Raw genomic sequence first — 26,290 nt, forward strand, 5'->3', positions numbered from 1 at the left:
CACATGCCACAGAGCAACTAAGCCCGTGTGCCACAACTACTGAGCCCACGTGCCACAACTACTGAGCCTGCACTCTAGAGCCCACGAGCCACAACTACTGAAGCCCGCACGCCTAGAGCCCGTGCTCCACAACAAGAGAAGCCACCGCAATGAGAAGCCCATGCACCTCAAGGAAGAGTAGCCCCTGCTCGCTGCAACTAGAGAAAGCCCGTGCAGCAACAAAGACCCAATATGGCCGAAAATAAAATTAATTTTAAAAAAATAGAAAAGCAAGGTTTAAGAGCTATTTAGAACATCCTTAAAAACTAGGCTATGAGGGATGAAAGAAAAGTATGGTGGCTTAGGTCTCACTCAGAAAAGTAATTCAAGACAAGCTAGTGTGAGTACAAGATGACAAGTTCAGTTGTGGACATGATGAGTTTGAAGTATCTTGGACAGATCCAAAGGTAAATGCCCAGGAAGTAGTTGGGACATGGAGGGATGGCTGGGCTATGGGTTCTCTAAGAACTGAGAATCACCAGTACGGAGACAGTAGGAGCCAAGAAGTGAATAAGATCACCCCGTAAGCAAGAACAGACATATAAAGAACCATGAGGGGGCTTCCCTGGTGGCGCAGTGGTTGAGTCCGCCTGCCGATGCAGGGGACACGGGTTCGTGCCCCAGCCCGGGAAGATCCCACATGCCGCGGAGCGGCTGGGCCCGTGAGCCATGGCCGCTGAGCCTGCGCGTCCGGAGCCTGTGCTCCGCAACGGGAGAGGCCACAACAGTGAGAGGCCCGCGTACCGCAAAAAAAAAAAAAAAAAACCATGAGGAACACCAAGCAAACCCCACCCCCACCCCAAAAGACTGCAATGGAATCTGAGAAGAAGCACCCAGAGAAGGGGAAGTATAGGTAATAAAAGAAACAGGCAAATAAAACGGGAAGTGTACCAAGAAAAGGAGAACTACCAGAGAAGGTGGTCAAGAGTATCAAATGCCACAGAGGCTGAAGCCAACCAAGTGGTCTATGGCTCTGGTTGAAGCTTTTCCTAACCAGAGCCAAATAAGCAGAAGAATGTGCTGCAGTTGGAGGCAGGAGAGGCAGGAGCCATCTTTTTTAAGATCCTTGGGCAAGTCTCCAGGACTGACCCCAGAGGGAAACATAGCGGTGACGCCACGCAGGTGGTGTGTGGCCCGTCTCTACAATGCAGGAAACCAACATGATCAAGACCTCAGCCTCTAAAGCTGGTCACTTTGAGTTCAAAAACCAACTTACCTGGTTAATAGCCTGGGAAAGTCACTTAACCTATTTGGCCTCGGTTTTCTCACCATAAAACGGGGGGCGGGGGGGAGGACAATAATACCTACCTCAGTGGGTCGGGGTGGGAATAAACTATTTCATGTATTTTTTATAAGTGCTAACAACACTGGCAGGCACAGAACCAACGCTCGTAAGTATTACCTACAATTCTCACTGTGCTAACTACCTCGGCAGGTTCCGAGGCCCCCGGGGCTCGCCTCAAAGGGCTGAGGCGGACGAGGCTCCGGGGTAAGACCCGGACAACCTCTAAGTAGGTTCGAGGGCCCTCCAGGGGAGTCCTGCGAGCCTCAGTTCATAGCTTGGTGGCTGGGGCCTGGCTATCTCTAGGTAGGTCCCCTGGCCAGCGCCGAGGTCCCGCAGCACGTCTCGAGGGGACCTCGCTTCGACTATGACGGCGCCCCTATTCTCCTTTTCTCTTTGGTTCCCCCTGGCCGGACGCGGAGACCTCTAAATGGTACTAACACAGCCACACCGCCTTCCCGCGCACATCCCGGTACCAACTGAGGCTGCGCGGGCTTTGAAGGGCGGGAGCCACAGACCCCACGCGCGTGCGCCCTCTGCTGGCGCGCGTGCGTACGTGCCCCAGACCCCGCCCCCGGGTTGAGGGAGCCGTAGGCCAAGCTCCCTGCCCTCCCCCTCCCATCGGGGGGCGGGGACGCCCCAGAGTGGAGGGCAGAAGGAGGGGACACGGGCTGCCACGCCTCTGCCCTGTCCCCATTTGAAGCCCCTCGACTCCTCACCGCTGGCCAATCGCAGTCCGCCCTGTCCTGAGCGCCGGCCAATGAGCGGCACGCTCGGGCTGCTTCCGGCTCCGTGCCCCGCTCGCCCCTTCCCCACGTCTTCCCGAGACAGGCGGGGCGCGGGGGCGGGCGTCGGCCGCGGTGACGCGCGTCGGGCCGGGAGCCAATGGGGAGGTGGGATCGGCGCTGATGGACGGGCCCAGGGGCCAGTGGCGAGGCGCTGGCAGCACTTCCCGTCGGGGAGAGAGTGTAATATGGCGAAGACCTACGATTACCTGTTCAAGCTGTTGCTGATCGGGGACTCGGGGGTGGGGAAGACCTGTGTCCTGTTCCGCTTCTCCGAGGACGCCTTCAACTCCACTTTCATCTCCACCATAGGTAGCAGGGCCGGGGAGCGGCCGGGGGCGCGGGAGGCCCGGGCCGGGCGCGCCCCTGAGGGGCTGGGGCTGAGGGAGCGGCCGGGCCGGATGGGGAAAAGTGCAGAGGGTCGAGGGAGCCGGAGGGGAAAAGAGCAGTCACCTGCACCGCCGTTTGGCGGTTCCCGGGCCATGGGCGGGGTGGGCACCAGGTGCCCATTTCGCAGATGGGGAGACTGAGGCACCAACCCTCAGCCTGCTCAGGGAGTGTATGGCTTGGACGAGGTTTTGGCGCCCGTCATTTTGTTCTGTCCTCGCAGCATACCTTGAAGCAGTTCTTTGGGGTCCTCGTCTTACAGAAGTGGAAACTGAGGCACGGAGAGTTGTCCATGGGGAAAGGACAGTAACAAGTGACATCTGGTCTTATTGAGCATTTACTGTGTGCCAGGCGCTTTATGTGCATTACCACACTTTCCAGTTCTCTGTGTCAGGTGCTGTTATGAGTTCGTTTCACAGTGGAGGAATTTGAGGCTCAGGGAGGATACTGGACTTGCCCAAGGTCACTCGGTCTACAGGTGGCAAGGATGGTATTTGTACCTGGGTGTGTCTGACTCAAAACTCAAGGCTCAACCATCCCACAGAGATGTGAGCACAGCTGATCCACTTTGAAGCCAGGACTCCAACCCAGACCTCTCCTGCTCTTTCCTCTGGAATAGTCAGGGGTTGAGCCCCTCTCCCTGACCCTGTTTCCCCCATGAATGAATTTCTTCTGGAAGGAATGGTGAGAGGGGGTCCAGACACTTCCCCTGCGCGGACTTCCATCTCACTCGAGGGTGACAGAAATGGCGAGTGACAGCTGCCTGCCCTGGGACCTGTCATCCGGAGGAGATGCCAGATAAAAGCTTCAGTGAGAAACCAAAATCAGCGGCTGCCACAGACAGCCCTGACTTCCCTATCGCTAGGCCCAGGACACCGGTTGTCACTTTGCAGAACAGCCTTTCCTGTAGGGCCAGCCCACATTGTGGTTGAGCAGAATTGGCTTGTTGCTTCCCAGTTCTGACATCCACAAAAGTGCAGCTGATTCTTCCCACACCACAAAAACAGCCATTGCCCACATGAAAAGTTTGACCTGGAAGTAACACCCATCAAGCAGAGTGGCCTGTAAGCTACGCAGTCTTGCTCTGGAGTGGGGAAGCAGGAGAATGGTCCCCAAGCCCAGGAACTGGAAAAAAACCTAGGGAATGGGTTTTGCTTTACCCTGTGTACCTTATCTCCCTAAACCCCACAATGAGCTGCCGATTCCATCCTTGCCATCCTCCAGGAGCTGCACTTTGCAGGACACTGAGCTGCCAGATGTAAAGAGAATTGGACTGGAAATGATCATGCCTGGGTTCCAGCTGCTGTTTGCCCTTGAGCAAGCACTTCGCCTCTCCGAGCCGTGTTTCTTCAGCTTAGGAGTGGTATTCTTTGCTTTGGCCATCGCCTGAATGGTGGAGGATCAGAACTGTACAATGAATAGGGGGTTGTCACTTGAGCAAGCACTTCGCCTCTCCGAGCCGTGTTTCTTCAGCTTAGGAGTGGTATTCTTTGCTTTGGCCATCGCCTGAATGGTGGAGGATCAGAACTGTACAATGAATAGGGGGTTGTCACCACTACCAGAGACCATGGACAGGAAGCAGAATGTCTCCTGTAGTGACCGCATCCGACCCCTAGGCACATGTCTTTCTGATTCCTCCCCTTCCCTAACTCCAAGGTCAAACTTTGGGATAGCCCATGTGTCCCCACCAATCAGGAAGTGATATTAACTCCTGGTAGACTGTGGCTCGCTCTCAACCCAGACCTCAGTTTCCCAGAGTCAGAACGTTCCTAGTGAGATCAATTCGGGGGTTGAGTGGTTTGTCTGTTTTTTAATTCTTGACCAGAAAACTCAGTCTAGTCCTTTAGGGCTCTGAGGAGGCCAGCCTCCACTTGCAGATGAGGACGTAACTTGGGCAAGGTCGTCTAAGGAGGTGGGCGTGGCACTCGAACCCAGGTTCCCTCCCTCCCACCCTGGGATTCTCATTACATTTGCAGCCTTCCTGCAGGCCTCTGTCTTCTAGGAAAGTTTAATTCCCCCTGACCTTGAAGTTATGGCCTCATGACTCTTAGGCCTCGTAAAGTTTACACTAATTAAATTAATTAAATTTGGTGTGTTAATAAAACCCAGGAGAAAGATAGAACAGAGTGATGCTTTGGGTTCTGTGGACTGAACAGTGCTTCTTGATTTCATATGTCCTGTGCCTCTGTGAGAGGAGCGGGGTATGTTTTAGGAAGACTTAACACTGGGTGGCTTAGTCCTGAAATACATCCTGATGCATAGAGGTGATTCTGTATTGGCACTGAGTATATCTCTGTATTTTTTGTATAGATCACGGATTAAGTGGCTGTTCACTGTCTGCCCAGGTTACATTTTGCCAAAGCCTGTTCTCATAAGCTCTGTCAATCGATCATTTGTGGTGTGAACTTGGCCCCGTGGCTCCTGGAATTGGCTCTCCCCAGCCTGCCTCAGCCCCCAGCTCCTCCTCAGGGTCCCATTCATTCATTCCTTCAGAGAAGTGGTTGATGTCCGTGAAAGTGCTTCCTTGGTAAACTGTGCGGCACCACGTAGATCCCGTTGCTCTTTAGTTTTTCACCCAGCTATCTTTCCCCAGTGCCTGCTGTGCACCAGGCATCCGCGTCAGTGCAGGGGCTGCAGAGATGACTGGGATGAATCAGAGGGAAGCAGAACTGTAACAAGGCCTGTAGTCAAAGTGTGTGTGCAGGACGAGATGATCGGCTTCCAGTAAATACGTACTCGGCCCCTGCCATGCATTCATGGAGATGCAACCATGAATAAGACGTGTGAGTCCCTGCCCTCCTGGAGCTTATGTTCTAGGAGACAAAACTCAAATACAGGCTTATATTCCCTGTGGTCCCCAGGACAGCTCCTGAGGCGGACAGGGATGGAATTAGCATCCCCGTGCCGTGTTCTGAGGGGGTCAAGCCAGGCCTCAGTCTCAAGGCTTCACAGGCGGAGATTTAGAACCAACTCCTGGGGGCAAAGGCTGGATTTGGCTGTTACCCCTCCACACAGGCCATTCCAACTGGCAAGTTTTGCTCCCATTTGCATGGAGCAAATAAGCAAATATACAATGTCAGGGCTAGTGCGTGAAGAAGATGCAGCAGATGAGGGGAGAGAGGATGGTTAGGAAGGCTCCCCTGAGGAGGTGACTTGAACAGAGACCTGAGTGAAGGGAGAGGGGAGCCGGATGGCCATGGAATGAAAGAACATTCCAGGAGGGGAAAGAGCAAGTGTAAAAGCCTGAGGCTGGAACACGCTTGGGCATTGTGGCCGGAGAGGAGGGCAAGAGCCATGGGTGCTGAGGTGACAAGGTTAAGAGCACTCAGACAACTGTTTTCACTTTATTCTGGGGCCCAGGAGGCGGTGGAAAGGTTTTTAACCGTTTAACGGTTTTATTGTTGGGAATTCCCAGGTGGCCTTGTGGTTAGGATTCTGTTCTTTCACTGCTGTGGCCCAGGTTCAATCCCTGGTCAGGGAACTAAGATCCCACAAGACACGTGGCACCGCCAAAAGAAAAATTACAAAAAAACCCCCAAAACAGTTTTATTGACATATAATTCAACTCACCCATTTAAAGTGTACAAGTCAGTGGCTTCAGGTATATTCACAGAGTTGTGCAACAGTCACCACAGTCAGTTCTAGAGCATTTTCATTATGACAAAAAGACACTCCACACCCCTTAGTCAATCTCATTCATCTCCTCATCTCCTCACATCCACGCCCCAGCAACCACTAATCTCTTTTCTGTCTCTCTGGATTTGCCATTCTGGATATTTCCTATGAACAGAATTACATACTGTGTGACCTTTCACGTCTGGCTTCTCTCACTCAGCATTATATTTTCAAGATTCATGCACGTTGTAGCATGTGTCAATGCTTTATCCCTTTTTATGGCTGAGTAATATTCCACTGTAGGGAAAGACCACATTTTGTTTATTCATTCATCTGTTGGTGAACACACTGGAAGGTTTGGAGTAGAACTTAGCTTGGTGACATGGTTGAGTGTGTGTTTTGGAAGCTGGGGAGGGGGTTGAGGGGACAACGGTGGGAGCCTGGAGAGCAGCCGAGGAGGCTGAGAGCACCCTGGTCCTGGGGAAAGGGGACTAAAGCCAGAGGGTGGGAAAGAAGGAGGGCAGGGTCAGGAAGGCTTCTTGGAAGGTGACCTTCCAGCAGGTCTTAAAGGAGGAGAAGTTTGACAGGCTGACAGGCGGGCAGGGTAGGGACCACCCACAGAGAAGGAACAGCATGTGTAAATGCTAGAGGCCCACCTGCATCAGGTACATCTCGGGGCCCAGCGTCCCGTGTGCTTGGAAGGCCAGGTGCAGGTGGCGGGAAGCGTGGGGCTCTGGCCCGAAAAGGGCTGTGGAGCCTACTTCACGAGGCTGCCTCCCGGGAAAGGGAGGAGAACACGGCTTTGGCACCTGAGCTACCTGGGTTTGCCCGCCAGCTCTGCCCCTCACCAGCTGCACTCTGTGCAGCTCCCTTCTGCCCTCTGAGCCTCAGCCTCCCCTTCTGTGAGAGGAGAAAGTTCGCCGGGTGCCTCCAGATTTGTTTGCGGGATTCAGAGATTCCCGCGTGCCCGGCAGGTGCTCCAGAAACCATGGCAGCTGTTGCCTGCACAGGTTGTCAGCATCCGTCCTAGACACAGCCTGGGAAATGGACTGACACTGATGTGCTTTTTTTTTTTCTTTTCTTTTCTTTCAGGAATTGACTTTAAAATTAGGACCATAGAGCTCGATGGCAAGAGAATTAAACTACAGATATGGTAAGAGTCATTCCCTTCGTCAGCCCCTCACCCAGCGAGTGCTTTGAGCCCGAAGCCCCTGGTGCCCCGTCCCCCTCCCTGTGACCACGGCCTCCATCTCTCTGTGCCCAGCCCGGACACGTCGGGCTTCCTTCAGAAGCCCCAGGAACGGTGCTCTGCTTTCTGCTGGGGCTTAGAGTCTGTGTCAGCCCCTTCTGAGGACATAGCTACCAGTCCCAGGTCCGATGTGGGCACAGTCTGGGCCTGGGCTTCAGAGCCAGCTGCTCTCATTGAACTTGGAGAGAGCCCTCCTGGTGACGGTGAAGGCTGCCAGGATAGCAAGATACCACAGCCCGGCATTTCCTTCTAAGCCTATCAGCTCACTGAAGAAGGCCTGACATCGCTTCCTCTTTTGTCTCCTGGGGACGCCCAGGCCTCCCTTCCTAATACAGAGACTTGAAATCCCAGAACTGAAAATAAGCTGAGGCCAGGCCCAACAGTGAGACCTGTTTCTGTTCTGCTCACCTGGGGCTGACTTCCCATGCTACATAAAATCAGGGAATGTGTGAGTCCCCGTAACGGATGGTGACTCTGGTCTGCAGCCCACTGCGCTAGGAAGGCTGGGCTCAGAAGGTCAGAGGGTAGGAGAGTCCTACCCTGCGGCCACATCACTTGCAGGGAAGCACGAACCCTGAGCAAAAGAGAGAGAAGTCACACTTGGGAGAGTGGCTCAGTCCTTCCGGTCCAGGCACGTGCCTGTGGGTGGGAGGGGTGCCGTGAGATGGACGGTGAAGCCTCCCTCCCAGCAGCTTGTCTCCCCAACTCAAGTCTCAGAGCCTGGACACAGCCCCGCCTGCCCAGCAGGTCCCCTTGACTTCAGTGGTATCCGCCTCTGAACCTGGCTTCAGAATTGAAATCCGGGTGTAGCCTAACCAGTCCTACTGAGCTCCGGCGGCAGCAGCCAGTCTCTGGCCGCCTCGTAAGTTACAGGGCCGTAGAAGTTCGTCTGTTTAGCTCCCCAGCAGTCTCAGTGCCCAAGTCCAAAGTGACACTGTACCAGCAAGCAGAAGTTTTGATTTCTTTTCCTCCTGCCCTCGTGCTTCTGCTCTTAGCAGTCACAGTGGGGTTAATGACTCTTAAAATTCTTCTAGAACAGTCATAAAGTAACTGATCATAACTGCTAACATCACCTGCTATTGGCAGCAGAAAGTCAACTTAGCCCCAAATGAGGTGTGTCTGTACAATCCAGATGTGCAGAGCCCTGCACAGGGGGAGGTGCGGGGTCAGAGGAGGAGCCCTGGGCCCAGAGACAGAAGACGTGGTCTTGCCCTGGCTCTGCCACTGACCAGTTGTCACCTTTAAACCAAACACTGAGTACCCTCCGTGCCAGGAGCTGGGCTAGGCACGGGTGCGTCTTACCCAGGTATCTCCACCGTACCCACGAGGAAGGACTTTCCCCCGAGCTCCACCAGGATGGCGAGCGTGGAAGTGCTTCCTAAGCCCCGCTGAGCTCGACCAGCTCAGCCCACCAGCTAGGGCTGTGTTCCCGTGCCATGTGACCAGCCTCTTCCACATACAAGGCCCCAGATTTTCACAAATAATAACATCCAACCTTGGCTCTTCTGTGGCCCAGAAACTCTGGGGAAAATCCCCAGGATGACAAGATGTAGCAGAGGAGTCATTCTGCCACATCCCCTGCCAGGAGACATCAGACAGCTGCCCAAGCCACAGTTTTCTTCTCTGTAATAATGGGGGGCTGCCCCACAGCAGGACGATGAATCAGGAGATGACCCATGAGAAAGCTGGGCGTCCATACTGGGTAAATGCCCCTCATTCTCACTGTGACGATTGTTCTCTTTCTGTGTCGCTAATATCCCTTTTTCTCCTCATCGTTAGGGACACAGCTGGTCAGGAACGGTTTCGGACGATCACAACGGCCTACTACAGAGGCGCAATGGTATGGATTGGTTTGGCACCGGGGGGTTGTCTTTTTTTTTTTTTTTTTTGAAGTCAAAATGAACATCAGTGCCTTAGATACCAAAATCTGGATGTTTCTGAGGAGCCCATGCTCTGGCTTCTCAGGGGTCCTTGGTCCCAGGTTAGTTTTAGGGAAAGGCTGTGTGCCCCACCTCTGCCCCCTCGTCCTCCATACCTCCCCTTCTGGCCCTAGAAACAATGCAGGGTTCAAGGAAACCTAATTCTCCGGGAATGAAGAAAGACACAGGAAGCCGGTTCTTCCAGGTGAGGTCAGAGAAATCAGAGCCAGCATGCCCCAACACTTAGGAGCGCTCACTTGGCCCGTGTCAGACTCTGTGGAACTTGCTACTGAAAACTTAAAGATCATCCAGGAGCTGACTTGCTCAGGGCTGTTGGCCGTTAACATCTGTTGCCTGCGCCTGAGGTGGGGTCATGTGATAGGAAGACGCGTTCATCATCCCTCAAATGTTTTTTTTTTAATTTTATAGATTTATTTATTTTATTTATTTATTTTTGGCTATGTTGGGTCTTTGTTGCTGTGCTTGGGCTTTCTCTAGTTGTGGCGAGCAGGGGCTACTCTTCGTTGTGGTGCGCAGGCTTCTCATTGTGGTGGCTTCTCTTGCTGAGCACAGGCTCTAGGTGTGCGGGCTTCAGTAGTTGTGGCTCATGGGCTCAGTAGTTGTGGCTCTTGGGCTCTAGAGTGCAGGCTCAGTAGTTGTGGCACACAGGCTTAGTTGCTCCTCAGCATGTGGGATCTCCCTCGACCAGGGCTCGATCCCGTGTCCCCTGCACTGGCAGGCAGATTCTTAACCACTGCGCCACCAGGGAAGCCCATCCCTCAAATATTTTTACCGAGCACCTTCTACAGCCCAGGCCCGAACTAGATGCAGAGGGCAACCTGGATTGGGCCAGGGTCCTGTCCTCGAGAGCCCTGAGCTGGTCATGCACCTGCGAGGGGTGGACAAAGTGGGGTGCTTGGGGGCCACGGGGAGTGGGAGGCAGATCCTCAGGACCGTGTTCAGCCCCCTGGGTCACCCTCTGAGCTCGGTCTCCTTACTTGGAAAGTGGAACAGAGAACAGGAGTATGCTCCACACAGCTGTGAGGATAGATGGCCAGCTCCCCATTTCCAGCTCCCACTGCACCCCATCCTTTCCATGATGCACTCCATCAATCAGCTATAGACCCATTTCCTCCACCAGGCCATAAGCTCCAGGAGGGCTGGGCCACCTCTTGGTCCCTGCCACATGCACAGTGCCTGGGACCATGCTGAGTATGCGGTAGGAGCTCAGGAAATGCTGGTGGACGGCAGAAATGAATAGAGGCATTAAGTATTTAGAGCATCCCACACAACGTCTGAACATAATAGAAACTCAATCATGTGGGTTGCAACCTTAGTGCTCCTCATTAAAATTAATTTACTAATTTTCCCCTCACCTTGCTTTGCTCTGGTGGGGCGGGGGGCCTTGGGGCACTGGGGTCCTGGGGGAGCTTCTGCTGTATGGCATCAGGTAGGCCCCATCCCTCTCTGGGTTGAAATAGCACCCCCTGCCCCATTCACCAAGCCCTTCCCTCCAGCAGGTAGTGGCCCCAGGTCTTGGCCATAAACCCCTGAGCGTGGGTGCCATATTATCCCCATTTTACAGATGAGGAGCCTGAGGCTTGGTACCATTCCAGGCCCTGCTTAAATTCACACAGAGGGTAAATGTCTGGGCCGGTAGTGGCTGGCCATTTCCAGCCCCCACATCTCAGCCAGCCCCTGACGAGGCTGGACTGAGCCATCTGTAAGACCTTGTCCAGCCCCAAAATGATTGTATCCTCCTAGACCTGCGCTAACCTGTACAGAAACCTCTGGCTGTGTGTGGCTATTTAAATCTAAATCAGTAAGAGTAGGAAATCCAGCCCCTCGGTCGCACTGGCTGCATTTCAGGTGCCCCAGAGCCATATGCAGCCAGTGAAGACCATATAGGACAGCACAGAGAACACTGGCAACGTTGCAACCCCGTCATCATCTTTGTCCTTGTGGCAGTGGACCCTTGGGTCCCAGATTTGGGGAGCATCAGATGTCTGGTGTCCTGTTGTGAGCTTGCAAACAGATATGGGGAGCTGTGCCCAGACTGGGGCCAGGAAAATGGTCACTTGGAGCCCCGAGGGGAGCTTCACGGAGAACCTGGAATAGGGTGACCCTATGTTTTCCAGGGACTTCTGCTCTTTCCTGGTAGAGAGCTCTATTCACTGCCCCCCACACCACATAGGGAAAAATCTGGGACCTTGGAATCTTGCATACATGGTGCCAGCCTAGTGGCGGTGGTGGCAGAATCCTGGGCCATCAAAAGGGCCGGTCCCTGGATAAAGGGGCAAAAAGCCCTCAGAGCCCTGTGGCATTTTTTGCCCCTGACAGTGGGAGGCCAGCTGCTGCGCAGAGGCCCCAGTGATGCTTGACTCACAGAGTCCATCCACCAGTGCCTTTACTCACTCTGGCCTTGGCTGGAGCATGTCACACATCATGGCCACTAAAACTCCTCCGGGTCCTCCCGTCAGCAGTCTCTATTCAGTCTCCCCAAGAGACCACTGAATGAGGGTTCCCAGGTGGCATTTTTGTGGGGTTGTGGCTGTAGCAGGCTCTAAGGCCGCTGTGCGTATCCCCAAGGTCACAGCGGGGATTTGGAATTGCAGCGGCTTACTTGCCCTGTCTGTGTGGTTTTGTCACACACCCTCGCCCCTGCAGTTATCTGCCCAGCACACAGGGCCCGAGTTCTTACTCTGCAAATTCAGGCAGCCTCAGAGACGTCTTGGCCAGCACCAGAGCTTGTGGATGGAGGGCTAGGCCCTTGGAGCGGGTAGAGTGAAGGAATGGAGTGAGCCGGGCCTGGGCAGGACAGCTGGGGCCTTGGAACCCCGGGGCTGAGCCGCACGGGGGCTGGCGATAGTATTGCTGCAGGCTGGCTCACCACGCGTGCCCTGCGAGGATGTCCAGGGCAACACGGGGACTGTCGCAGGGTGGCCCTGAGCATTTCTTGATCCTGATGAGGACCCAGGGAGATTCCTAACAGGAGCCAGTGTCATCAGCTCCTTTAGAGCTGGGCTAGAATCTTAAAGGTCACCTCTTTCTGCACCTCAGTTTCCCCTTTTATCAAGTGGGGATATTTGCCTTTCTCCTCAGCAGTGGCGAGATTGTGGGCTCAATCTCGCCACTTTGCAGTGGGTTCACTTTGCAGCTCTTTCAGAACCCATGGACCGTCTCCCAGCTGCTCATGCATTGGTTATGGAATCACAGAGGCCTCAGCGTTGCCTGCCCCAGTGCTTGAAGCCAGCCCCGACTCCGGTGGGGTTGTTGGAAGGCACGTGGGCATTAGGGTCTGTCCCCCCGGGCTTAGACCCCAGTTGTGTCCTTTACTCTCTGTCGTGTGACTGGGGACAGGGACCTAGCCCCCGACCCCGCAGCCTCAGGTTCCCCATTCTCACAGTGCAGACAGTGGGACCCCCCGACTCAAGCCTGTGAGGCTCAGGGAGACCCAGCTGCAGTACCTGGCTCATGGTAGGCACCAGATGAGGGGTGAAGCTGGGGCGACCAGTGGAGGCGGCCCTGGCTGAGCCCAGGAGATGACTCAGGGCACGGTGGGGGGCGAGTGAGGGTGTGGAAGAGGCTGAGCATAGCCACGGGTTGGCAATAGGGGGAGCCCGGTGGGCATCAGGGCCATGGAATACAGCCTGTAGAGCAGGGGGCTACAGGATGCGAGGCTGAGAGGTTGGCCACTGGGACCTCACTGGCTGCCAAGACACACGGGCCGTACTTATCCTGCCAGTAGTGGGGAAACAGCAGGGCTCCTTTGTAAGCACAGGTATGGTAGGGTCTGGTCTGCGGGGTGAAGGGTCACATCAGTGGCCGAGGAGCAGGGGACTGGAGCCTGGGACACCAGAGGGAGGCTAGTGGTGGAGCCCAGCAGAAGGAAGGGTCCCGGGGATGGTGTCCTGTCGGGGTCCCTGCTGCCCACCTTGCTGGGGCCTCCCCCACAGAGTGCTCGCGGCTTGTCCAGAGCGCGTGTCTCTGTCTCCCTTTGCTTATTAGGGCATCATGCTGGTCTACGACATCACCAACGAGAAGTCCTTTGACAACATCCGGAACTGGATTCGGAACATTGAGGAGGTAAGGCTTGGGGACCCCTCCCATGCACAGGGACCTCCCACACATCCTCTCCTCGGCCCTCACCCCGGAGCTTCCTGGTTTACACATGAGATCACTGAGCCCAGAGGCACCTAGAAGTAACTTGCTGGGAACAGAGTCAGGGAGACAGGAACCCACGCAGTCAACCCTGGAGAGCACGCTGGCCCAGCCTCATCACAGAGCAACCCCGAGAGTCCATTTCCCCAGCCGGGCTGTCGGGTTTGGGTGACGTCGAGGTGAAGGAAGAAGGATATCCAGTCACTGTGAGCATTTGGTGCTTTCTAGAGAAGGAAGGTTCTAGAGTCGGCATGACCTTTGTATCTGGTGGGTGTGGTGAGGGCACGTGTCAGGTTGGACTTTGAACTACAGCGGAGCAGGGTTTGAGCTGGTATGAGCTCTCTGTGCCCGTGCTCAGGCCAGCAGCAGCAGCTGCCTGTGGAGGGAGACCTTGAACCCGAGGGAAGAGAAGGCGGCCAGCGCCGCCTGCCTGTCCCAAAGCCAGTGTCGTCACCTCCCCGCTCTCCACGGAGCTTACCCTCACCCCCAGAGCCTCCCTGGACAAGGTGCTTGTGGCTTGTGATGACTCACCAGGTGGGGTTCGGGTCTGAGAACTTTACCCACCCGTGAAGACACGGCAGAAGGTCACATCCCAGCCGGCACCTGTGAGCAGTTGCACTGGGCCGCCTCCCGATGACCCCGTATTTCCTGGCAGGAGGCTGCGCCTGGCCTGAGGAGGGGGTCCTGCCACTGGTCTCTGTGGAGTTTTTCTGTTCCGGCCGGTAGGCGATAGAGCCTTCCAGTTAGTAGGAAGTGAGGGAGCCGAGGAGCACGTTCCCCCGAGACCAGATCTGAGCTGCGGCAAGAAGGGCCTTTCTGACGGTCCAGTCCTTCAGGAAGCGAGGCCCACTGGGTTGGAATGTGGGGGCGGGTTGGAGGAAGGGATCGTTTTCAGGCGTGAAGGCAGAGTTAAGGGAACGCCAGGGGATGGCAAAGCACAAAGGGCTGGTGGCGGCCGAGGTCTGCGCCCACCCCCGGCACAGCCTGTTTCTGGAGCCCAGATGAGGGGCGCTGGAGCAGGGCAGAAGGTCCCAGGACAGCAGCTGGGGTCTCCAGCAGAGGAGCCGGGGGAGGAGGGAGGCGAGCAGGGGTCAGTACCCCAGCCCCACTTGCCTCCCATAGGCCAGACCTGGCCGGGAGTCCGAGGAAAGCCACGGTAGCCTAGTTGGCATGGCCCATAGAGAAGCTGTCCTTGGGAGCCAGAAGGCGTGCGCTTGGTCAGGGTAGCAGCCAGAACCCTGAACTCCGTCCTGGCACTGGCTCAGTGACATAGGACAGGCCTCTCAGCCTCTCTGAGCTTCAGTTTCTCATCTGTGCAGGGTGTGCCTAGCAGTCCTGACACCATCACTCTGATCTTGGGGGATGGGCTACCAGTTGGTTGGTAGTCCGGTCTGACCTTACCTCTCACCTCCACCATCTGCCCCTCCCTTCTAGCACGCCTCTGCAGACGTCGAAAAGATGATACTTGGGAACAAGTGCGACGTGAACGACAAGAGACAAGTTTCCAAGGAACGGGGAGAAAAGGTAGGCATGGCGGCCAGCTTGGGCCTGGCACTGCCAGACACCTCGGGGCAGAGGGACCTCAGCGTCTAGGGTTCCCTGCATAGAAGCCAGCCCTGCCCTGCCCCAGAGGGCCCCCCGATTGCTCACTGTTGGCGAGGCTGGGCTTTTGGGGAGACTCCCTTACAATCTTTTTGAGCATAAGATGACCCATCTTCTGGGATGCAGGGCTTGGCTGGGCACGCAGATGAGTCGGTTGTCCCAGTGGGGCACATGCCATGGGAAGGGAAGGTGGAAAGCACACGCCCAGCCGGGCTTCAGGCTAAAGACTGAAAGCAGCAACGGCTTCTGGGTGTGCTCTGCTTGCTTCTGCACAGCGTCTCGTGGGACCTGTCGAGGCCATAGGGGGCGGAGAACAGAGCCGTGGTTTGAGCCAGGTCCCCTCAACCCTCCTGCCAGGGACATTCACCACCTGCTCTCCACTGGTGGCTTGAGGGAGCAGGCCCCACTCTGTCTGTCTCGGCCCCCCTCAGGGCACTGTGCAGAGGTCTGGGTACCTGGTGGCTGATGTTCGCATGTTTTTCTCCCTCCCTCGCAGCTGGCCCTGGACTATGGAATCAAGTTCATGGAGACCAGCGCGAAGGCCAACATCAACGTGGAGAACGTGAGTCCCGGGCCCACAGCACCGGCCCATTAGGGCTAAGGGTCGGGCTGCACCCTCCAGGGAGGCTCTGTCACAGGGACTGGTCACAGCTTCGGCTGCCTCTTGGACAGACGGTTGAGAGGCACTTCTTGGGCAGCACCGTGTGCCAGGCCTCTTGCAAGGCCCAGGGGGCCTGGGGGAACCGCCCCCATGTTCTGGCATCAGCAGGTGCCAGCCCCAGCTGGGCACCTGAGATGTGATCTCACTGGCTCTTACGCAGCCCTGGGGAGCAGGCACGGTTTTGCAGGTGGGGAAACCGAGGCTCAGAGAGTCTCTGCGCTGGCTGGCGCCCAGGCCTGCTTCCGGGTTTGTGCTTTCGTTCACACCACGTGCACAGGCAGGGTCACAAGCCCGTACAGAGTAGGGCACCCTGACCGAGCCTTAGCCCAGGCCTCCTTCTGTCCACCAGCAGCGCCAGCCCTGCAGCTCACCTGCCTTCTCCTCCATTCCCCCACTCCCGTGATCTTTCCAAAATGGATCTTCCACGCCACTCCCAACCTCAGCCCCTGCGCGAGGCACAGAAGGCCCTCCCTAGCTGGCCCCAGCCAGTGTGTGCCGCCCACAGCTCAGGCCTCGCCCACTACTCTCCATCCCTGGCCGCCTGTGCCTCACCTTCCTCCAGGCCTTTGCCACAGTCCCCACATCCCCACCTTCCCATCAGGGACCAGCCCACGTGGCCCCTTCCCGAGGAGGCCTCTGCCGTTCCCCAGGCCCTGAGGCCCACCACTTTAGGCAGCCGCAACACCCCGAGACACCCTCTGCGACAGAACTTTCCACGTCACATGGGTGTTTGCTAAGACTGCTTCTCGCCGAACCAGGAGCCCCTCGACTGCAAATGCTCAGGCCAACTCATCTCTGTATAAGGCCCAGAGCAGGGTTGGTGCCAGAGTGGGGTTTATAAGTGTTGTCCAGGTGGAGGAAGGGAGGAAACGGTCAGGAGCCTGTGACAGAGGCAGCGGCCTGGGGTCAGGCCTTCGCCAACCCTTGGAAGATGAACCTTTCACCCTACCTACCAGGCCTTCTTACCGGGCGAGGACCCAGAATGAAGCTCGTTTGGCCAAGAAGCCACTTGTCTTTCTGCCCTGCCCCTGACTGTTAGAAGCGGGGCAAGGTGGGCAGATAGAGCACAGGGGTCAGGGACGGAGAGCTCGATCAGTCAGTCAGCCACTGAGTGCCTTGAGACAAGTCGCTTGGGCACCCCCTCTCCAAGCCTCAGCTTCCTCTCTGACCAGCCAAGGGTGATCCCACCTTCCAGAGTCATTGGTTTAGGGGAAGTGGCGGTCCAGGTGGGTCAGGGTATCCCTGTAGGGGCAGGAGATGGGGCCGAACAGGTGAGACCCATGCCCAGGTCTCTGTCCTAACACTCTTCCCCCCACTGGCCCTGCTGTTGAGCCACACCCTCTGTGTGGCAGCGTCCAGGAACCAGCAGGACCCCACCTGCTTCCCACTCCTGGGCTACTAACTGCGTGCTTATTCCACAGGCATTTTTCACTCTCGCCAGAGACATCAAAGCAAAAATGGATAAAAAATTGGTGAGTGTGTGTCCTCCCCAGATCCCCACGTGCATCCCTGTTGGAGCTGGCTGGCATCGCTCTCAGTGGTGTGATGCATCCCCGGGCAGATCCTGCTTCTTAGGGCCTGGGTGTACCTAGTAGGGCATCTCTAGGAAGGGGGTGGGGACATCAGGTGTGGTGGGGACATCCACCCTGAACATGCCTCTCGACTTCATCTTTCCTCCGTGGCCCAGAGCTGCTCAGTACCAGGCGCTGCTCACTAAGCACACAAGCTAGCTGGGGACACCGGACCCTTTCCGTCCCTCTTGGGAGCCAAGCATGCACGAAGGTAGAGGGCCTCCTGCAGAAAAGCCCCCCAGGCAGGCCCAGAACCACGGTCCACGCCGTAACAAGGCCCCCAAGCAAGGCTCGTGTCTGACAGCTGCCAGCTTTCCATCCAGATGAGTCCAGCAGGTCGATAGCCTTTTTCTTCCTTCCAGCCCCAAATTCTGCAGGTGGTGACAATCTTCAGTGGGTGCCGGGGCTTTGAGGCCTCCAGGAGGTCCTGCCTGAATCCCTCCGCATCCACCCTTTCATTCATTTCTAGCTTTTCTGTTTACCACACGAGCAGTTTCACAGTCCCCAGCATTCAGCATAACTAGTGCTTTCTTGGTAGGGTCTGAACGCTGAACTATATTTTGGGCATGTTAGTGGCTAAACGCTGTCGTGAGTCTTACTCCAAAGCCTCTGTGCCAGTGACCACTCTTCCCGCCAAGTGATGCTCCCTGTTGTCGGATACGAGAGCATAAAGCTCTCTATTTGTGACCTGTTCTATGTGCATATAGGACTGTGCACACAATACAAAACGCCATTCAAGTAGTTCACATCTGACTTAAAATGAGTGTCATTTTCATAATTCTAAGATGCTGTGAATTGAATTGCAAGGCACACGATCAATTTAGTAGCAGCTGTTTAGCCAAAACAGAAAAGAGTCTGTGCAAACCACTGTACTTTTAGAAAAATTTTCTTAGAATTCTTTCCTCTTCAATATAACAGTAAAATTTTGATCTTTAACGATCCTACCAACTCAGTCATGCCCACCGGGAGTTATACGGAGCCTCACGGCAACACTTTGCCTGTGCTTTTGATACCGGCCTGTTGATTGCCTCCAGAATGTGCCATATCCTTCCAAGGCATAGATTGTGAAGTGCTGATGTTCACCATAATCCTTGCAGTTACTCTTTTTTTCTTAACTAAGTTGCAAATCACCGACAGTTAAATTCTCTTCATTTCCTACCACCTTTATTTATGTTCAGAGTTGCAACCCCATACCACTGCTATCAGTCTTCTTTTTTTTTTTTTTAATGTAATTGACATAGGACATTGTGTAAATTTGGCACCGTGTAGGCATTCAGCAGTTACTGTTGAATAAATGCAGGTTTTATCTGAGAGCTGAAAGATGAGAAGGAATTAGTCAAAGAAACAGGGCTGAACCTTTCCAAACATGGTGATGTGAGAGAAAATAGGATTTCAGTTCCCAGGGTAAGCAGGGACCAGAACAGAGGCTTCAAATGCCAGGTGACAGCACTGATGGATTTTCAACAGTGCTTGAGTTTAGGGCTCACCTCACCTGCAGCAGGGTGGAGGGTGAACTGTGGGGAAAGGTGGGGAGCCAGAGCCTTGGCACAGGGGCGGGGAGACCAGCCGGGTGAGCGAGTGGCACTGGGACCTTGAACCCAGCCACTCCAAATCCCAAGAGAGAGTACCTTTCTGCTGCCCTCAGCTGCCTCACTGATAGGTGCTCAGCACAGACAGGTAGATGGATGGGAAGGAGGGAGGGGTGGGTGAATGGAAAGAAGGAAATAGGGAAAGAAGAGAGTGAGAGGGGTAAATAAGTGCTTGGAAAGATGTTGAGAGGGTGAATGGAAAGGGGTGGATAGGTACGTGCATGAGTGATTAAAGGAATGAATTGTTGGAAGGAGTGACGGGTAGTAGATAAGAAGCAGATCTATGGGTTTGTGAAAGATGAATTGTTAGTTGGAGGGGACAGTTGGATGAATGGGTGGATGGTTGGTTGGAAGGGGATGGATGGATGGATGGTTGTTTGGAAGGTGACAGATGGATACATAGGCTGGCGGTTGGTTGGTTAGTTCATTAGTTGACTGGCTGGTTGGTTAAGAGACATAGAGCTCATGTTGCTCAGCCATAACCTCAGAAAACCTCTTGTGATTTCAGGAAGGCAACAGCCCCCAGGGGAGCAACCAGGGAGTCAAAATCACACCGGACCAGCAGAAGAGGAGCAGCTTTTTCCGATGTGTTCTTCTGTGAGGAATGCCGCCTTACCCTGAGCCTCGCTCCGCCGAGCTGACTGTGCCTGTCCTGAGTGAGCCCCTCACTCAGCCGGGGCCCTCCCCCCTCACCACTCCCCGCCACGCCGCGGCCACCGGGCCCGTGGCCACCAGAACACAATCGAGAAATTGTTTATTTTAGTAACTGATCTTTTTCAACTCTGGAGATGGAAGAAGTTAAGAATCTGCTACCTTTCCTGCGACATCCACTGAATGGGTCCACGCACCGTGTAAAGCTAGAGAGAGAGGTGGAGCCGCGGCACAGCCGTCAGTAGCAGCCCACACGGCAGGCCTCCATCTCTGGGCCTCGACATAGCTAGAGCCCCGCCAGAAAGCCCGTCCACGTCCCCTGCGGCAGAAGCGAGGCCCCCAAAGGCCAGTGATGGCTCCAGGGGAGCCGGGCTCTGCACCCTGAGAGAGGCAACTCAAATCAGGCCCAGGAAGCGTCTGCCCAACAAATCCAACACCCGCTTTCACCTCTCAGTTTTTGGACAAGTGACAGAAACCGTTACCTACTCCCCGCACCCCGCCCCGGCTCCACCCCCTACCCCCACGTTAACTGTCAAACCAAAGGGAAGCACAAATTAAGGAAATCCTGAGGAAAGAAGCATAGAATGGCCTTTCCTGTTTACAGCCAGGTTTGGTCCCGTGGTCCAGCTGGGCCTTGGGCATGGCCAGTAGGTCCCTCCACAGTCCCCACCTGAGCACTGAGGGGTCTCTGTGCATGCCACGGTGACCTCAAAATGCAGTCACATGCGGCCCACCCTCGATCGGGGCACCTACTCCTCTTCGTCCTCCCGCTGTCTCCAAATCGGACATTCTTTTCTAGAGATTTTTATTTTTCCAGATCTGTAGTGTCAGGAGGTGATTCTGTCCTTGATTTCCAACAGCAGACCCAGGTGATCGGGAACACATGCACCGCCCCCCCCCCCCCACCTCTCGGACATGGCTGAGAGTGCCGGGTGGCCTGCGGGGCCCGACTGCAGAGCAGTTGGGTGGGGTTTTAACTGCCCTTGCTCAGTTCTGTTTTGACATCTCTGCCTTCCCGTAGAGACTGCGGTCGGGACCAGGTAACCAGGTCAGGGGGGTGTCACCAAGGAGCCTTTCTTTTTCTTTTTCTTTTTTTTTTTTTTTTTTTGAATTAAAACCAACATACCAGCAATCGTCTGCTCTCCCCTTGGTATCTCTTAACATGCTCTGTTTACATCGATAAATGCACTTAAGGAAAACAAATTAAAGCTCATTTTGAAGTTAACGGATTTTTATGTCCGCATTCTCTGTGTAGGTACACAGATGTGGCCAGATGTTGGGTTCACAGGATGCCCTCTATTTAAAACACAGCCCAGGTCAACAGGGGCCTCAGGTCTGGACAAGATCAAAGTAGAGGTGGCAGGTTACCCCAAGCTGGAGGAGAAGGTCACCCCAGGCTCTGAGGAGGTGACACCATTATCAAAAGACTGACGGGAGAATAAGCTTCCCAACCTGCCTCCTTCCCCAAACACACGCAGCACAGAAAAACGAGGAGGTGTCCCTCCCTGCAGCACCACTTCATACGCCACACCCCCTGCTTCACCCGCTCAGTCCACATCAGTCCCCGTCATGCCACCAAGTTTCTCTCGTCTTGGTCCCTAGTGCACCCATTTTGCCAAGTTGAGCGCTCCCCTCTGAGCCCCCCCTCGCCTCTCAGGAAGTCTCCTCCCCGTGATCCTGCTTCAGACGCACGGCACAACCAGGGGCTGAGCCTCAGTTGGGCATGATCATAGTTCCCACCTCATAGGATGGCTGTGAAGATCCCATGAGAGGGTGCATCCCAGGCTAACTGCTACAACATTGTGTCGTATTCGTATCCATTATCATTAGCATCATTATTTGTCTTGTGCCCCAAGAGAAAAGCTCACCTCTCTTTTTACACCTTGTCTCTAATGGGGAACAAGTCATCCAAGTAGCTTACAGCTTTGAGCTGTAAGTATTTGCCCCATAATGCCCCAAAATTCCACCAGTGGCCCCCCCAACCAGGTCAGGTGGCATCCTTGAACTCCTCAGTCCGACCTTGTACCAGCCTCTTGCTCAGAGAGTCATTACTATTCCTTGTGTCTAAAGACTTTGATAGGGTGGCAGGTGGGGAAGCAGCTCCTCAGCTACCATCCTCTTGTACCGAGACAGATGACACATTGGCTCTTTTTCTAATAACAGCTTTATTGAGATGTAATTCACACACCATACAATTCACCCACAGAAGTGTGCAATTCAGTAGTCTTTATTCACAGCATTGTGCAACCATCGCCAGAGTCAATTTTAGAACATTTTTATCGGTACCCATTAGCGGTCACTCCGCATTCTCCCTCCCTCAGTCCCCGGCAACCACTAATCTACTTTCTGTCTATGGATTTGCCTGTTCTGGACGTTTCGTATAAATAGAATCGCACGCTATGTGGCCTTTTGCATCTGGCTTCTTTCACTCAGCATAAGGTTTTTGAGATCAGTCATGAGCTTCATCCCTTTTTATGGCTGCGTAGTATTCCATTGTGTGGATGGAGCATATCTTTTATGTGTTCATCCACTGATGGACGTTGGGTTGTCTCCACCTTTTGGACACTTTGCCTATTGTCTGCTTCTCAAGTGTGCCAAGTTTGTTCCTATCCCAAGGCCTTTGCCCCTGCTGTGTCCTCTTCTGCCAGCCTCTCCTGCATGTGGACTTCCGTGGCATCAGTCTCCCCGTGGCGTGTGAGCTCCAGCATGACATGGACAGGGCCTGTTTTGTCTTCTGCTTCATCCCCAGCATCTAACATGGTGCCCACAGTTGGGGCTCAGTCAGCTTTTGTGGAATGAATTAATAGAATGGAGGCATTGGAGAATGAGAGAACTGTGAAATTGCATAAAACCCAGAGTTGACAGAGCCTAAGGGCTTCCACACCCCTGACATCGACAGTCCCAGCATATCCTTGGGCTGAGACACCACTGTGGCCACCTACCCGAGAGCCACCCTACATAGGGGCCGGTGAATGTCCCACTCACCAGCTGGGGCCTCCAGTGAGAAGCCCAGACCTGACTTTGGAAGGGTAAGGGGCTGACTTCAGAGGGGCAGGGGCCTTGGAGTCTCCCAGCCCCACCATCTCCCTGCTGGTCCCCTTCTGGAATGTTCCTCTGAGGGCCATGTTCAAAGACTGTGGCCACCAAGAGATGGGGGATGATTCTGTTGTGACAGTCTCAGGGGAGGACATTAGTTTGGGAAAGACCACATCCCCCCCAGGCAGGTCAGGATAATCAGGGTGGTGCCCTCTGTGGTTGGGCCTCAGGGGGGCAGGCTGGAGGTGAACTGAAACACCTCATGTTTCTGGAGACTGAACTCTGTGTAAATGAGATCCCCGATGGCCAGACTTTCTAAGTGACAAGGGTCTCTTGGACAATTCTGATCCCCTGCCCAAAGAATTGCCCTTCTCCTTGAGGTTGGGACCTGGTCCATTGGGCCGTGGAAGGCAGGGAGGATCAGAGAGGTGAAATGAGTTGCCCAAGGCAACCCAGCTTGTGAGATCTGGAGGCCAAATTTGCATCTACCGCAGCCAGGCACAAAGGCATCAGCTTAAGTCACAGGGAAGAGTCCTAATATTGCTCTTAACAGCCCCATGCTGCACGCTTGAAGGTTGTCTTGCCTAATCGTTGTCACGTGACTAAGGAGGGCTATCTTCGTGCCCACTTCGCAGATGAAGAAACTGAGGCCCAAAAGAGTTTGAGTGACTCACCCAAAGCCGCACAGTGAGTGAAAGAGAAACCAGGTTCCATGTGTCTCCTGTTTGAGCCTTACTGACCCGCAGGCTCCAGACAAGGCCAGCACCACCACCCCTACCCCCCGTCAACAACCCCAGGAGCAGGGGATGGTGATGGCATCCAGCTTGAGCCTGCAATGAGGGGGCTATCTAGACCAGCTGCACCAGGGTGATAGGTCTGCAGGGAGGCCCCCAGCTCAGCCACAAGGATCTGGGCCGTTTCTCTCTGAAAAGGGAGGAGGAAGTGGTTTTGCCTGTGTGCGGGGGACGGGTGAGGCAGCCAGCACGCATCTGGGGCTAGCTGATCTGTTAGGCAGGGGTTCCCACGCTCAGGGCCCACAATGTGTGTAGGGGGCCCCAAAATGTTTTAGTGTTTTAAAATCAGGAGAAAAAAAATGGATACAATAATAATGAATATATAAAATAAATCCAGCCCAGGGTACGTTGGTCTTGATATCAAGGCGGTTATAAAAAATAATTTTAAATGGGTGTGTCCTTTTTTTTGTTTGTTTTCTTACAGAGGAAGTCATAATGCAGCCCTGTGGCACCCAGTGAGGCCTCAGCCTGTCCAGGCTCAATCCTGCCTCAGGGATTTTGCTTATGCTGTTCCCTCCCCCTAGAGCACTCTTTCTGTGCAAGAAAGAGTTGACTCCTACCTGACCCCCAGCAAGGCCTTTCCTCCAGATCAGTTAGGCCCCCCTCTGCGGGGTTCTTGCAACTCCAGTTCCCCCTTCCTGACAGGCTGTCCACTTTGAAACAATGACTAATCATTTCTCACTTCTCTTCGTTTCTCACCAGGTTATAGATGCTGGGAGGGCAGGACCTATGCCTGTCTTGGGGTCACCTCTTTTGTTCCCTGAGGATCTGGCACACGACAGGTGTTCAATAAAGGCTTGTTGAGGTCTGGATGGAGCAAGGGTGTCTACCCACCTGCATGCAGCTCAGCAGCTCCGTCAGACTGCAGACGGGGCAGGGCGGGGAGCGGCGGCGGTGTCCTAGTCCCCGCCCAGGGCTCACCTACTTAAGGAAACAGGAACCACTCGGGGCAACGCCCCACCCCGCTGACGTGCAGTCCCTGAACAGAAACCCAGGGTTCTGCAGGTGCCGGGGCACAGCCAGAGTCAGGGCCTCGGGCGCCCCACCAGGGTTCTCCCAGGTACGTGCCTGTTTCTGTGCCCACCCCATGCTGGGTGAGACCGGGGCCCCCAAGAGCCTCAGCCTCATCTCCACCCTTCAGCAGATAGCACATGGGGGCCAGGCTGGGCCAGAAGGAGGGACAGGGCTGGCGGGGTCCAGAGAGGCAGGAGGAGTTTTCTGGGGGCACTGGTAGGTGACCATTGGAAAATAGAGCTGGACTTAGGGAAAGAACATTCCTGGCAGGGGCACAGCATGGGCAAAGACATGGAGAGGAGAGACAGCTTGAACAGTTTTGGGTAGAGCAAGGATGTGGGGATGAGGAGGTGAGGGAGGCCTCAATGCCAGGGTCAGAAGTTTAAAACAGTATGACTTCATTCATCAGCCAACAGCCCTGCACCCTCCTCTGTGCCCACCCAGTGCCAGGTGATGCTGGGGACCCAGAAGAATCCAAAAGAACCTAGCCCTGGACCCAATCCTCAAGAGCTCCTAATGTGGGGGAGACAGAGACACTCCAGCTCCATGAGGCAAGGCTAGACCAGAATGGTGAGGAAGGTGAGGGACAGAGAGGGGTGCCCAGGGCTTTGTCTTAGAGAAGAGGCAAGAAAGCTGCCTGGAGGAGGGATATTTTTGCTGACTCTTGAAGGGTAAGTAAGAGTTCTTCCTGGTAGAAAAAAAGAACAAGCTTGTAAACATTACCTCATGTTAGGTCACTACTGGATTCATGAATGTTCATTATATACATACAGTGCTTACCGCTGTGCCGCTGTACCCTCTCAGGTAATTACCATCATTAGCCCCAAATTGCAGATGAAAATTCAGGCACAGAGAGGTTAAGTGACTTGCTCAAGGTCACACAGCAGCTAAGTGAGGGAGCTGGGGTTTGAACCCAGGTTGTCTGGCTCTGATTGGGCTCAACTGATTTGTCACCCTGCTTCATTTAACATTTCTTAATGGATCTATTTAATTTCACTTGCTGCAGAATTCCTTTGGGTCCTTCCCCAGAGGGTGTGCTTGGTGTCTGTCTTCTGGCAGGAGAAAGTCAATATTGACTGGGTTGATAAACACATCCCCTCCCTGTGGAAACAGCTTGGTAACAAAGACCTTCTGAGATATTGAAAAGTTAGACCAGTGGGTGGGAGGAGAAGGGGCGAGCTGCAGTTTGGGGACAGAATTAAGGGTAAAAGTGAGGGGTCGTGTGTGGACAACCCAGCAGGGCACAACCCTTTTGCTGGTTTTTCACTGAATACTGTTTTGCAAATTGCTGCTGTTTTCTTTCTGTTTTCCAGCTCTGTTTTCTCTGTCTTGGCTCATGAAGTCCTGTGATACCTGAGCTTAAAACTGCTGAGAATGAGTGTGAATTAACCATGTACCTGACAAGTTATAGGTGTGCCATCTGTAGCCACCACTTATGGTGACGATGGTGGCAGAAGCAACTGTTTGGGGCCACATCTCTGTAGTGTTTAATGAAACCATGGCAACCTTTTATGGCACCCACTGTGTACCTGCTGTTTCATTCACTCACTTATCATTTTGCCATCTCCACGTCCCTCCCAGGACAGTGATAGTTACTTAATATTTAAATAAACTCAGTTCTTAAATACATATATTTTTAAAAGGGACTTTCTAATACTTGTAGTAGTGACATAATAAGAATAAAAGGAAAAGGAAAAATCCTTGGTGGAGAGGGTTTGGGACAAGTTGATGAATGAATGTGCATAAAGTGCCAGCACATAGTAGGTGCTCAAGAAACTCAAGCCAACTTCAATCCTGTTGCTCTGTCCAGCCTGGAGGACTTCTTAAAGGAGGAAACACCATGAGCTGCATGAATAGAGCAAAGGTACCAGGTGGACCAGGCTTGACTCTCTTTCCTCCCTCCCATTCCCAGGTCACCCCTCACCCCTGGAAGCC

The 26,290-nt window shown here is 54.3% G+C and overlaps 1 protein-coding gene across 1 annotated transcript; it reads left to right on the forward strand.

Annotated features, from left to right (window-relative positions):
* The first annotated feature begins 2,066 nt into the window (after positions 1–2,066).
* RAB8A (RAB8A, member RAS oncogene family) lies at positions 2,067–20,736 on the forward strand. Its single transcript, XM_060092120.1, has 8 exons — positions 2,067–2,418; positions 7,201–7,261; positions 9,137–9,197; positions 13,285–13,362; positions 14,872–14,961; positions 15,536–15,601; positions 17,122–17,172; positions 19,369–20,736. The coding sequence occupies exons 1-8, from the start codon at positions 2,082–2,084 to the stop codon at positions 19,459–19,461; spliced, it is 837 nt and encodes a 278-aa protein (XP_059948103.1). The 5' UTR covers positions 2,067–2,081; the 3' UTR covers positions 19,462–20,736.
* Positions 20,737–26,290: the final 5,554 nt, after the last annotated feature.

Source organism: Mesoplodon densirostris, chromosome 3 (assembly GCF_025265405.1).
Source record: "Mesoplodon densirostris isolate mMesDen1 chromosome 3, mMesDen1 primary haplotype, whole genome shotgun sequence".
NCBI classification, from domain to species: domain Eukaryota; kingdom Metazoa; phylum Chordata; class Mammalia; order Artiodactyla; family Ziphiidae; genus Mesoplodon; species Mesoplodon densirostris.

Bases quoted from the DNA above. Each gene is read 5' to 3' on its own strand.
- RAB8A (XM_060092120.1), top strand. From the start codon at position 2,082: ATGAGCGGCACGCTCGGGCTGCTTCCGGCTCCGTGCCCCGCTCGCCCC. The intron at 2,419-7,200 runs GTAGCAGGGCCG...CTTTTCTTTCAG, and splicing joins CACTTTCATCTCCACCATAG to GAATTGACTTTAAAATTAGG. The intron at 9,198-13,284 runs GTATGGATTGGT...TTTGCTTATTAG, and splicing joins CCTACTACAGAGGCGCAATG to GGCATCATGCTGGTCTACGA.